A 13,906-nucleotide genomic window follows, 5' to 3' on the forward strand; every position below is an offset into this window, starting at 1 on the left:
AACAACTTGATGACTGTCATGTGTGAACATTGATTGAGATTTATTCCTGTGGTGTATTGTGGCGATTACTGAACCACCAGTCATTATATTGTTGTGGGCCGGGGGTCGGTGGCGAGAACGACCACTCGGTGGGGAAAGCTTGCGTCGTCTCCCACCAAACTCCCTGGAATTGTAGGCCATCGCTTGGATAACTCCGCGAGCCGGCGGGTCATTTAACCGACCGTGGTCGCCGATATCTCAACCGCGTAGCGTAGGGTCTATTTGTCTAACCAATTTACCGAATTAACTACGCGATTTCGACTACCGGGGAAACCACGCCCTCAGCACGTCTTGCTCGAACCGGGTCACTCTTCCGACTGCGGTCGAGTTTCAACTACCGACTACCAATACAACTCCGGTTCGGGTGCAGCCGAGCGGAAACTGCCAAAGCCGTGCTGGCTGGAATGAACGGATTATCGGAGATAAAACCCCGCCTAAACTCAGATCCAAACCATGCTGGACCAATTCAAGAAGGGACAGAAACGGACTGGGAATATTTCTACAAATGTTTATTTACAATAAAAAGACAAAGGCAAGACTTAACGCGAATATGCAAGAAGGAATATTTACAATGAGCAAAAAAAACACTTATTCAGATCTACTTGCAAGACGGGCCCACACACACACACGCACACGCACACGCACACGCACACGCACACACACACACACGCACACACACACACACACACACACACACACACACACACACACACACACACACACACACACACACACACACACACACACACACACACACACACACACACACACACACACACACACACACACACACACACACACACACACACACACACACACACACGCACACGCACACGCACACGCACACGCACACACACACACACGCACACACACACACACACACACACACACACACACACACACACACACACACGAAACCCAGAGTCTTTATTGGACCCTCGCAGCCGTGGAGAGAGACAAGCTGGGGGTCAGAGTTCGGTGGTGTACCTGACCATAGGAAGAAGGGTGTGCTCCACGATGCGGCACCTTACAAAGGTCGTTGGTCTGGTCCCCAGTCGCACCGAGGGACTCGTGGTTCGTGGCGGAGCTCGGGTGGTGAACAATCGGGGTCCACGGAGGGAGGTCAGGGTCGCTCTGTCCTTCCTTAAGACTCCTCGTAGCAGCCACCGTGAAACAAAACTGACTGCTTACAGCCACCGTGAAAGTAAACTCGACCCGTTACAGCCACCGTCCAAGCAAACTCGACAGGACCCTTTTTACAGAGAGTCTTGGAGATTTATTGGCCTCTGTCCACGGGGAGGGGCCCTTGGCGAAAACGCACCTTGTCTGCCTCTGATTGGGCAGGGTCCTCCAGCCTACCTTTCCGGGACGGGGCCTCGGCCCCTGCCAGGAGACGCCAATTACTCCTCCACGTGGCTTCGCTCTCGACGAGTAACAGTGTCAACTCTGCAACGGCCCCTGCCGGGAAACCCCAGCCACTCGTCCACGCGGGTTCATACTTGATGAGTAACAGTATCAATGTTGCAAAGGTTGTCGTGAAAGAGTTACAACGTTCGTGGGAGCCGAGAAACCAGAACAGCGAGATCTTGCCTTGGCACGTCAGGGTGCGAGAAGGCAGCTGGTTGGTGGTGGATCGTGATGGGCCGAGGGGTCATGCAGATGGGGTGGTTGTTATATGGCTTATTGAAGGGTTGGTTGGATGTAAAGATTTAATAACCTAACTAAAAAGAAATCGCAACGCATGTCTGATTCTCCCACTAGACAAAAGGAAAGGGATCTGACTACACACATACTTAACGACATGACTGACTTTTGGGACATCTGTATGTTGAATGCTTATGGTTTCCAGATCCGTAACAATATATTGTGATTACATGTGTTTGAAAGACCTTTCGTGTGACATTGTATGTTAAACAGTAGACAAAAAAATAAACTCATAAGGGGGCTAGTTTTTATTTTATTTTGGGGGTGGGAGGGAAAGACTTCAAAAGAGCCCTCCAAAATTGGGGATGCATTGTTGATGTTAGTGGAATAGTCACCAGTGCCTGATCATGAACCCAAAGCATCTTCAGGTGAAGTTGTTTTTCACAAGAGGAGCCAGCCGATCTGTTCCTGACTGTTAATTACGATCTCCACAACCAGTCACTGACGAAAAGCTTAAATGGACTGCTTGCTGAAGCACCGATTTCCTCCTCTACATCACCAGACTTCCCTTTGCCGCTTCATCTGAAGTACTCCAACTGCACCAGTGAACACTTCTTTGTTTTTATGCAGCACAAGACTGCATGGTAGCACCATTTCCCGAGGGCATGGCTGTGCCGCTGATGCAATTGTCTCTGCTGGTTGGGGAATGAATCAGTAATTTCTTCATGGTGCTGGCGATAACCTGCCTTCTCTTCACGAAGGACATCACGGGATATTTAACGTCCACCAACGAATGCTGGCAGACAAGATGCCCATTTGACATCCATCTGAGGGACGGTACAAACATTCATGAGTCACCAATCCTTCCAATGGGACCATACTCTGCACAGAACGTCAGTGCTGGCGAAGCCGTCTCCTGAGCTATTGGGCACAATCCTGGATGGATCACCACTCTGATGCAAGATATTCAAATGGTTCAATCATCCCAGCAAGCTGGTACTCATTTTACCGACCTCAGAAGGGTGACAGACTGAGTCAACCCCACCTGGTATTAATTTGATGGCCGAGCAGAATTTGAACTCAGGATCCTAGGATCCCAAGCCCAACACCCTAACTATTAAGCCAACATCAAGCATACCCTGCCGATGAAACACCGGAATGACTGTTTATAGCTGGGTCGGGATTCGAACCTAGGCTCGACAGCTTCGAGCCAAATGTGTGTACCTCTCGGCCTTCCTGTTAGCCTTGGTGAGCACTTAACAAGGAATTATTTTGAGGCAACTGATAGTAGACCGGATTCTGCATTTGTAACATCCAACACATCATCTGCTCCAGGTCTCTGGGAATTATTAAAGGACAACAACTGGTGGATCTCAAAGGGCCCTCCAAGTTCCAATAATTTGAATGGAAATCTCGTGTGATACTTTTGGAAGAGCCTCTTGTGTGGTTCAATTGAGATTCTCTACTCTTCTCAACATGTCGTTGCTGTTGCAGACAGTTTCTTGTGGTGTCTTGCAGTTTATAGCATGCATATTCTGCGACTGGAGTAATGTGAACAAGCTCATCTAACTTCCTGAGAACGATGAAGAGCATCGAGCTGCAACCGTGTCCAATATCCATGCTAAAATGATTGACAGCTGAGATCCTCAGAGCTTAGGCTTATGGTCGTGGAAACTACTTGAAAAGGAGAAATTTATTGGTCATCAGTTCTGCCCCATGTGGTTGAACTATTCATGTTCCTTGTGTTATGATGACTGGAATTTCAGGGTGATTACTAAGCTCACCCCAAAATGTCAACTTCCTTGGTGTGCTGGAATTGATAACTAAGGTCAACTTTTCTGGCAGTTGGTGCCAATGCCCCATCTTCCATAAATGATCCCTCTCTTAGGAAATGATGTCTTCACTGCTGCATGCGATCAAGTTCACATTGCTGGCTATTTCTTGATTGGTGTGGATTCGATGTCAAAGATTAGCTGGTATTTGCTGTGTGATTGATTTATGTCATTGGTCCCCAACCTGCGGCTCGCAAGGACTTTCCAATCAAAACACATTTCCATGTAGCAGTTTTAAAGGGTTTACACAATGCCACTGCCGGCCGGCGCCGTGACCTGAAAAGCCTTACACAATGCCGCTGCCGGCCACTGCGGCTTACCGTTCGGGAGGAATCAAATCAATTTGATTTTCCGTTCCGGCATCTGCGGCAGTATTTAAAATTAATTGCACCCCGAACGGAAATTTGTTCAGAATTACAGTACGTGAACAATCGATCGATCAAAAACATATAAAATTTATTAATTAAAAAAACAATACTCCAATAAACCCCAAACGTTATATCGATTTCTCAACACAAACGTTGTGCGACAATTTGCACTTGCAGGCCATTGCTCCACCAAAAAAGCAGAGAAAGGTGAACGACGAGAAGCGAGCCTTCAACCCTGACTGGACGAGGGACTTTTTATTCGCAGAGAACAGGGGAAAGACTCTGTGCCTCATCTGCCATGAGACCCTGGCCTGGCCAAAGCTGTTCAATGTTAAGCGGCATTACCAAACTCACCATGGGGAGAAGTTCAACATCTTCGAGAACAACCAGCGACTTGTGAAGGTCAATGAACTGAAGTCTAAGCTTTCACAGCAGCAGAACATCTTCACCAAGCAGGACAACGACTCCAAGAGGGTCATGGAGGCAAGCATCAAGGTGTCGGAAATAATTGCCCGTCGCATGAAGACTTTCTCAGATGGCGAGTTTGTCAAGTAGTGTCTTCAAGCCGTTGTGCAGAGCATCTGTCCCGAGAAGGCCACCATCTTCAACTCGGTCAGCCTCAGTAGCACGATGATCACGAGGAAAGTTGAAGGCATATCCAGGAACCTCAAGAAGCAGCTGTGTGTCCTGGCCTCCGACTTCAAGGCCTTCTCACTGGCCTTGGACGAGAGCACAGAGATGACAGACACAGCACAGCTGGCCATCTTCATCAGGGGAGTCGACATGGACTTCAACATCACTGAAGAGCTGCTGGCACTCTGTCCCATGAAGGATACGTGCACCGGCTAGGACATCTTCCATGAGTGTAACGCTGCCTTACAGAAGGCCAACCTGAACTACACAAAGCTGGTCAGCATGACCACGGATGGTGCCCCTGCCATGTTAAGCACCAAGAAGGGCCTGCAGGGTCACACCATGGACGAGTTAAGCCGTCAGGGGCTGCCGCACAACCTCATCTGGTGCCACTGCATCATCCACAAAGAAAACCTTTGCAGCAAGACCCTTGGCTTCAAGGACGTCATGAGCAAGGTCATTGGCAATGTCGACTTCATTCGTGCGCATGCTCTCAACCACCGTCAGTTCAAGGAGCTGCTGCAGGAGCTTGATGCAAACTACGGGGATGTGCTGTACTTCTCGGCCGTGAGTTGGCTGAGCAGGAGCCACACTTTGAAGCACTTCTTTGAGCTGAAGGACGAGCTGACCATGTTCCTGGCAATGAAGGGCCAGCAAGTCGGTCACTTCTCAGACTCCCAGTGGCTAGATTACCTCGCCTTCCTCGTGCCGGCCGACTCGACCACTTCACTGCTCTGCAGGGCCAGCACGGTGAGGATGAGACCGTTTTTGATTGTGAGTGGTATGCTACAGAGGTGGCCCGTCTGAAGAAGTAGTTCGAGAAACGATTCCAAGACTTCTGCAAGCACAAAGTCAGCTTCGAGATCTTCGCCATGCCCTTCTCATTCGATCCCTTGTAAACCCCAACGGACCTGCAGGAGGAGCTGATCGAGCTGAAGAGTGACATCGACGTCAAGGCCCAGTTCCTGGAGAAGGAACTCCAGGAGTTCTACAAGGGGCTACCCTGCCAGACCTTCCCCAACCTGATCAAGCATGCCCAGAAGTTGTTTTCCATGTTTGGCAGCACATACTTGTGCGAGCAGTTCATCAGCAAGCTGAAGTACTCCAGGAACAAGAACCGAAACACCTTGTCCGACATGCACCTGGAAGACACTCTTCGTGTTGCTTCCTCCCATCTGGTGCCCGACATCAACTCGATCCTGGGAGAGCAGAAGCAGTATCAAGTTTCTCATTGACTCTGAAAAAAATGCATCAAGTTTCTCATTGACTCTGAAAATGTTTCTCGGTATCAAGTTTCTCAATAAAATGCATCAATTTTTTTCTGGCTCCCAACATCCTTGGGAGTAGTGAATGTGGCCCGTGGGAGCAAAAGGTTGGGGACCACTGATTTATGTTGATACAGGTCTTCTTCAGTGCCTTCAGGAAGTATTCACACCCCTCGACTTTTTCATTTTGTTGTTCCAGCCTGTATTTAAATTGGATTAAATTAAATAAAAAAAATTGTCACTGATCTCCACAAAATACCCCATAATGACAAAGCGAAAACATGTTTTTAGAAATTTTAACAAACTGATTAAAAATGAAAAGCTGAAATGTCTTGCATCAATAAGTATTCAACCCCTTTGCTATGACGCTCCAAATTGAGCTCAGGTGTATCTAATTTCCTTTGATCATCCTTGAGATGTCTCTACAACTTGATTGGAGTCCACCTGTGGCCAATTCAATTGATCGGACATGATTTCGAAAGAAACACACCTTTCAAAATAAGGTCCCACAGTTGACGGTGCATGTCAGAGCAGAAACTTGACCATGAAGTCCAAGGAATTGTCCGTATAACTCAAAGACAGAATTGTGAGGCGGTATAGATCTGGGGAAAGGGTATAAAACAATTTCTTGAGTGTTGAAAGTCCCCAAGAGCATAGTGAGCTCCATTATTGGGAAATGGAAAGAATATGGAACTACCCAGACTATTCCGAGAGCTGGCTGTCTGACCAAACTGAGCAACCGGGTAAGAAGGACCTTGGTGAAGGAGGTGGTGATGAACCATATGATCACTCTAACAGAACTACAGAGTTCCTTGGCTAAGATGGGAGAACTTTCCGGAAGGACAACGGTCTCTGCAGCACTTCACAAATCTAGGCTTTATGGGAGAGTGGCCAGACGGAAGCCACTATGTCTGGCAGAAACCGAGCACATCGCATCACCCATCTATCACCATCCCTTCCGTGAATCATGGTGGTGGCAGCATCATGCTACGGGGATGCTTTTCAGTGCCATGGACTGGGGATGCTTGTAAGGATAGAAGGAACAATTAATGGAGCCACATACAGGCAAATCCATGAGGAGAATCTGCTTCAGAGTACACAAAACCTTCGACTATGGCGAAAATTTATGTTCTAACAGGACAATGACCCCAAGCATACAGCCACAGCACCACTGGAAGAACTTCAAAAGAAGAACGTGAAAGTCCTTGAGTGGCACAGCCAAAGCCCAGACTTGAATCCCATTGAGAATCTGTGGAAACACTTGAAGATTGTTGTTCACTGACACTCCCCATCCAACTTGACAGAGCTTGAGAACATCTGCAAGAAAGAATGGGAGAAATTCCCCATATCCAGAAGTGCAAAGCTGATAGACATACACAAGAACATTCGAAGCTGTATTCACTGCCAAAGCGTCGTCGCTTCGACGACGTATTTACTCGGGGGGGGGGGGGGTTGAATACTTATTGACGCAAGACATTTCATCTTTTCATTTTAAATTGATTTGTACAAGTTCCTCAAAATGTGTTTTCACTTTATCATTTTGGGGTATTTTGTGTCGATCAGTGACAAATTTAAATTTAATCCATTTTTAATTCAGGCTGTAACACAAAAAATGTGAAAAAGTCAAGGGGTGTGAATACTTTCTGAAGGCACTGTGTTTGTCCTGGTGAAGAGCTATACAGGATAAACGCCGAGTGAAACCTTGCTTTGTGAGCTATGACAATTGAACCATGACGTGATGATGCTGCCACCATGTCAGGAAAATCCTGTCAATTCCATGCAAGGATGTCTGCTTAAAAATAATCAGCCTTGCACTTGTGACACACAACTAACACCACACAGGGTGTGGTGGGAGCATCAAGTGTTGGGTGACAACACCTCAGCTTCTGTGGAGTTCGTATCTAGACATTCACTGTTGTCTATTCAAAGATGGAAGGTAATGACTGTTGTGCTTGCTGTGAAGAGTTCTCACTCTGAAAAGCTTATCCACAACAACTCCATAGTATCGGCACAAAGGATGCCGATGCCATGAAGGAGGTGCACATTGCTTATGAAAACTTCTGTACTCGTGTGCAAAGGATGGCTGAAGGTGACGAAGAGTGAGCAGCGTTCGGATTGTGACAGTACCAAACAAACCTAGCTCGATCACTGAGCTTATTAATGGTGACCTGATGCAGCTTTTGTATGAACGGCAGCAAAGAATACTTCACTGGTCTTGATGCAAAGCAACTGCTGCAAGAATATTTGTCACACATCGACTTCATAAATTAACTACACAGTCATTTGGATGACACACATCCCATCGTCAGGAGTTGGGTACGATCGGTGGAATAGATTTGCATGGCAGAGAACTCTCTTATTCAAGACGAGGTGTGATTATTTTGTTATTTCTACACATCTCTCCTGCCTGGGCACATCTCTGATATTCTCCATTCTGGCGTCGTGATCTGCTCATTAACCTGTGGTATACAAGGCCACCTTCATGCCCTGACTTCCTCTACTCCACGCAGTCAATGCGTTGCTACAAGTGGAGCCTTCTGCTCTCTCCTTATGTTGGAGGCTGGAGTGCCTCAAGGCCATCTCATGCCCAGTCTCATTCCTCGTCTCCGTAAGCAATCTCTCTGATACCCTGGAAAACCCTCTTCCTATTTTTTTTATTTTGCAGACTACTACAGATTGTTCTGCAGTACTCCTGTTCCACTGATGGGTAGACAGTTCAGTTGCTGCATATCCCTGTTGATCGAGAATTTATTGGATGCTGGTCTGAGAAATGGAACGCATTCTTCAATACTGGGCCAATCTGTCTGTTACTTGAAGAATGGTCAAACAACTCCCCATCCCCTATTTCCATGGCCGGCCATTGGAAGAGGTTATGTTCAACTTGTCGGCCTCACTTTTATCTGTGACTCTTCGAGGTCAACTACATGAAGGTCTCCAAAGCCAGCTTCAGACTCTGTAACCTCTGTTGCTTCAAGTCTTCATTTGAAACATCTTATCTGCACTCTTAGTTGACAAGGCCTTTGTCAGTAGCTCCATGGAGTTCTGCTCTCCCCTATAGCTGCTACACTAGCATGAAATCTGTCGTCTTGATTTTGTAGAATCTAAGCACAGCCATATAAATTTTTTTTTCCTTGTTCGTCCATTCCGTTACTTGTGTCTAACTGTTGCTCCACTGCTCCTTCCTCTGTCAGTTCATTAATGACGGTGGATGGAGGTTACGTATTCACCCCAGTTTGTTTGTTTGTGAGCAGGATATCTCAAAAAGTTATGTACGTATGGATTCGGACGAAACTCTGTGGATAGATCTGGTGTGTGACAAGGAAAAGTTGAATTGGTTAGATTTTGGTGAAAATCTGGATCTGGTAACTCAAATTTTTTTCAGTGATTCTTCACCATTGAGAGATGGGTCAAAATGATATTTAGCATGATATTTCAAAAAGTTATTGATGGATTATGACAAAACTAGGTGGGTGAGTTAGATAGGTGATGACAATGAGGTAATCAGATTTTTGTTTGAGGTCCTGATCTGGATCTGGCCAATCGGTGGGATACAAACAAAACAAAAACTGGTCAGCCTGGTGGAGGTATGTGCTCTTCCGAGTGCTATTCTCATTGCCTTTTTATCCTCGGTCACCTTTCTCCTCCATAATCCTTGATGTTGTTTACAAAATGAAAAACATGCTGTGATTTCCTCCCATCTTTTGCATTTGAGATTAATTTACTTTTTATGGATATTTGGAGATGTCTTCAGCTTAGTTTTTGACTCCAGATCCCCGTGCCTCCAGTTGGGGCTTCTGCTCCATGCAATCCTATTGAATTGTTGCAGCCCCACTTGATAGTGAGGATGCCAGACTCGTGTTTGTTTGATTCCCGACCCGATGACAACTTTGGCATCTGACTCCAGTCATGCCTCCACAAATGATGCAACCAGCACCTGCTTGCTACATACATTTGGATCGGACTGTCCGTGGTCAGTGTGAAAGCAGTCAGAAAATTGATTTTTGGAACCCCCCCCCCCCCACCGCTTATTGGATCAACTTCCACTTTCTCTTCAATCTCATTTTTCCCTCCAGGTCTTCAAGTCTTCTGTTCACCACCATCTCAGATCATCCCCAATCCAAAGCCATGATCTTTTCTACTCCCATCAACCCCGTCCCTCAAGCTCTGCTCCTTCGTAATTTCCAGTTTTTTTCCTTTCTGAGAGTTTCCTTCTTTATCTATTTTGTCCACCCCATTGGCCTCCCTTACCCCTCATTCTTCCTCACACCCATTATTTGTCCAAGTCTCCCTCTATTTTATCCTTCAACCCTGCTGTTGGTCTGTCTCTCTGTCTCTCTTTCCTTTTGTTCTGTTCCATCCTGATAGTTTGTGTCCCAGCTCTTCTATGAGCCCTGACCATGTACACACACAAAAAAAAGTGTATTTTCTTATAAGAAGGTTGAGGGAAGTGGATGTCTGTGTGAAAACCGTCCCATTTGTTCCCAACTTGCAGTTGCTGACCGAGCTAATCCATTGCTTTCCCTCTAACGAATTGCACCAACTTTAGGGTCCAATGAGGATTCCTTCCAAGAAGTCCAACGGTCAGGCCATTCCCAAACCTTCAACCCCTGGGAAGCAAAACCTGAAAGCATCTGGGAAGCAGGGTGCCAGTGAGGCCAAAGTTCAAAAGGCAGCGACGCCATTGGTTGCCAAAGCAGGTGCCAAGGTGCGTTGCAATACCGATCGGTAACCTCCACAATCTCTGGGGGGTTTTGGAGATGTGTGGGGTCAAGCTGCTTGTGAAACCAGGGCAGGTTGTTGTGGATACTGTTGTTTGTTTGTTTCCATGATCGTTCACGTTCTGTCTGTGTGCTGGCAGATGACAGAGTCTGGGAAAAAGGAAGGAAAGCGGACCCCGCCGAAATCTCCCAAAACGCCGCTCACTCTTGAGGACGTCAAAACTAAAATGAAATTGCAGATGGATAAGGTAAGAGGTCAAAACTATTTGCAGATTTATTTTTACTTTCCACTCGAGGAAGCCTTGGGTTTCTTTCTTGCAGGCTGCAAATCATTTTAAAGTTTAATATAACCCCTACGGTGTTCGCTCTCATTCAAATTTGGCTGGTCCTTGTCTGCGGCACGTTTCCCCTCCCCCCCCCCCCCCCAAGGCAGCTTGTTAGCACGGTCTCTTTGTGCAGTTTAACCTAAAACCCTGTTTGTCTTCATGAAAACTCATTCTAGCTGTCTGTGTGCAAGTTGCTCATCCAGGGGGTTTTATGTCCGACTGTTTCGGTGCCGTTGTTGGCCACGTGCTTTGCGGAATTGTTTCTCTGCCTTGACGACTCCATCTCTCCTCTCGCAGGGGATAAAGATGCCAAAGAAGGAAGACAAGTTTGTAAATCACATCAAAAACTGCTTTAAGATTGAGGATCAGAAGGTAGGAATCAAAGTTTTGCTGCGAATCTATTTGTGAACTCTTTAAAATGTGTACACTTCTTCTTTCAGGTTTTGTAAATGTGGAGATGTCGCTCAATGTCGTTTTGATTTTTTCCCTCTTTTGCTCGAAGAGTTGATGATGTCATCTTGGCGAAACTCGCAGGGTGTTCTGTTGCCCCCTTTTTGATGATTTCCCCACATGTGCTTCCGAGTTGCATAAGCGTTAAATGTCTCTATAAAACTGAGGGAAAGTGTTGTGTTGTATGTTGTATACGTCATCTACTTATCCCAGAGGATTTGACCGAGGATACAAACTTTCAGGGATTAATGAGGGAACCCTGAAGTTGTTTCCTTTAGTTTTGAATGATTCTGGAAAAAAAAAAAATCTGCCCATTTTGGAATTTTCTTCCTTTGGGAGGGGAGGGTTGAGTGGGTGTAATTGGAATTGTTTAACCACGATGTATTATGTCTGCACACAGGCAGTATGCATGTGTTTGCTTCATGTATGTAACCTGGGTTATTAATCTCTATTTATTTATTTTATTTTTCGGGAGTGATTGAGGTGGTGGTCCATTGCCTATACACCGCCCAAATAAAGGGATGTCTCAGCATGTTTTTTTCTCGCTGTGGGGCAGGTACTCTGCTATGGTATTAATAATCAGAGGAACATACCCCCCCCCCTCCATTGCCACTCCCAGAGGGAGCAGGTGGTTCTAGTACTGTTAACAGATGGTAGGCATCGTCGAGGAACAATCTTGGTGGGTTTTGGAGCATAATTTACCAAAGGAAGGAGTTGACAAGCTTCCGATTGTAAAAGCGTAATCTGCTGCGAGAGTGGGCACCTCCATCGGGGCTATTCTCACCATCATAATCAGTCGTGTTTGTATTTTTTGTAAAGGTCAGTGGTCAGGTTTTGTGGTGCAGATGTTTGCTTAATTAATTTCTCCGATTGTCATCATTTTTCCTCTTAAACAATTGTGTTTCTCGGCTTGTATTGATGACCATTCGCATGTGCTCTTGTTCAGATGATCAAGACTCTATGGAGCTGGGCCAATTCCCAACAGAAAGCTTGAGATCGTTGCCAACACGAAGTCCACCTGTCCGTCCCATTTCTCTTCGTCGGTCTTCTCTTTGGTTCCATCTCCCAAAACCCATCACCTGTCCCCATTCCACCTGCACATGTTTGGGCATTCCTAAAGCTTTGACACTTACTGTGACTTTGAAAGCTTATTTTATTTTATTTTTATTGTCCCCACCCACCCCACAATTTTTTATACATGTGGCTCCTGGGTAGGTGATAGGTGGTGGATGGGTGCCCAAGATCACTGCAAAATTCACCTTTGATTAAAGCAGGTGATGGAGTACGATGTGATAACTCACCTATCGGTGGTGTCTCTTTAATTTGACTTATTTTACGCTTTAATTTGGTGGGTTTCATTTTCAACCCTCCCGCCTCCCTCTCCACCCCCACTAAGTTGAGGAAAGACATCCTCATGTTCAAAATCATCCCACCACTCCCCCCCCCCCCATTTAACCTATCGTGCCCCCAGCTAGTGACCTAACCGTCTCACTTTCAGCTCGAGTTTAAAACTCGCCAAGCCCTCTCCCCAAGCTGTACCTGACGGGTGCAAACATTTCAGGCCCTCCGATATGAAAACGCACAAAGTTTGTGTTTCAGTGTTCGAACGAGTGGTGCAATCCATGGCCTAACTTCGGACACCTTTTGTAGGATTAATTTCGATGTTTTTCCTTGCATTTTTATTCCTGATGTGTGATGCAATTTCCTCCAGGCTGTTGTACTCGAGTCCAAATAAAAGCTCTCTCATTTTGCCCTCTCTCTGCATGTGCTTAGCACGTGTATGTGTGTGCGCGCTCGGTGCACTCATTAGCTCGGTTGAGTCACGTGACGACGGCGCTTTGTTTGTTGTGTTAGTCACTCGGTTATGGATTATAAACACACATTGCCGTGTGTTGGTTTCGCGATCATTTTAATGAGTTTGAGCTTTTCTCCAGATGGGTGAAGAAGGGTAATTGCAGCTAAAGGGGTTTTGGGGGGAAGAGGATTTGTTTTTTTTCCTAATTTTAAACTGATCTCAGGTGCTCAGGTAAACGTGCATTGTGTGTGCGATTAAGACCCATTGGTGGATGTCAGTCTTTTTTTGTACTTATTGGGTACAAGCCATTAATTAATGTGTGTGTGTGTGTATATATATATATATATTTTTTTTTTTAATTAATGATCTCTGCCTTGGCACCAAGTGATCACTTGTATGTAAATCATACTCTGCATTGGCAGTGGTAAATATTATTTTTACGTTTATAAGGATATTGGGTTATTGCACAGGATTTGAACCTTCAGGTGTTTGTTTTAATTTATTTATTTATTTGCATGTATCCGGCGGCTGCTTGGCTGCATCATTTTCTGTGGTCATCGCTGTGCTGCTGATGCAATACCCTGGTACTCGGTTTGCCAACCTGAGTCAACCCATCTGGTGTGAATTCAACGGTTAGATAGGGGCTTGAACTCAAGACCCAAAGATATTAAGCCATCTGCTTTAACCGTTAGGCCAACACCAGGCTCTGAGGTTGTTTTGAATGCAACAAACCGACCCAAATACGACTAACAATGGGAAAGTTCACGTTTTGATATCTGCGTATGTAATATGAAGATGGCTCCTTCCGTTTTCCATGTTCCACGCCACACGTTGAA

General features: G+C 45.9%; 1 protein-coding gene across 2 annotated transcripts in view; it reads left to right on the forward strand.

The window, feature by feature from the left end:
* NPM3 (nucleophosmin/nucleoplasmin 3) overlaps positions 1 to 13,026 on the forward strand; it is a 31,488-nt gene extending 18,462 nt beyond the window's left edge. The window contains exons 8-11 of one of the 2 annotated variants that reach the window (XM_085874682.1): positions 10,328 to 10,486; positions 10,640 to 10,747; positions 11,123 to 11,197; positions 12,222 to 13,026. In XM_085874682.1, the coding sequence (XP_085730808.1) occupies positions 10,328 to 10,486; positions 10,640 to 10,747; positions 11,123 to 11,197; positions 12,222 to 12,269 (390 nt within the window). In that variant the 3' untranslated portion in view covers positions 12,270 to 13,026. The remainder of the gene's footprint in view (positions 1 to 10,327; positions 10,487 to 10,639; positions 10,748 to 11,122; positions 11,198 to 12,221) is intronic. The other variant, XM_085874692.1, reaches the window with a different exon arrangement.
* Positions 13,027 to 13,906: the final 880 nt, after the last annotated feature.

This window comes from Eptatretus burgeri, chromosome 1 (assembly GCF_056783735.1).
Source record: "Eptatretus burgeri isolate ZD-2024b chromosome 1, Ebu_testis_v1, whole genome shotgun sequence".
In the NCBI taxonomy this organism is placed as follows: Eukaryota; Metazoa; Chordata; class Myxini; order Myxiniformes; family Myxinidae; genus Eptatretus; species Eptatretus burgeri.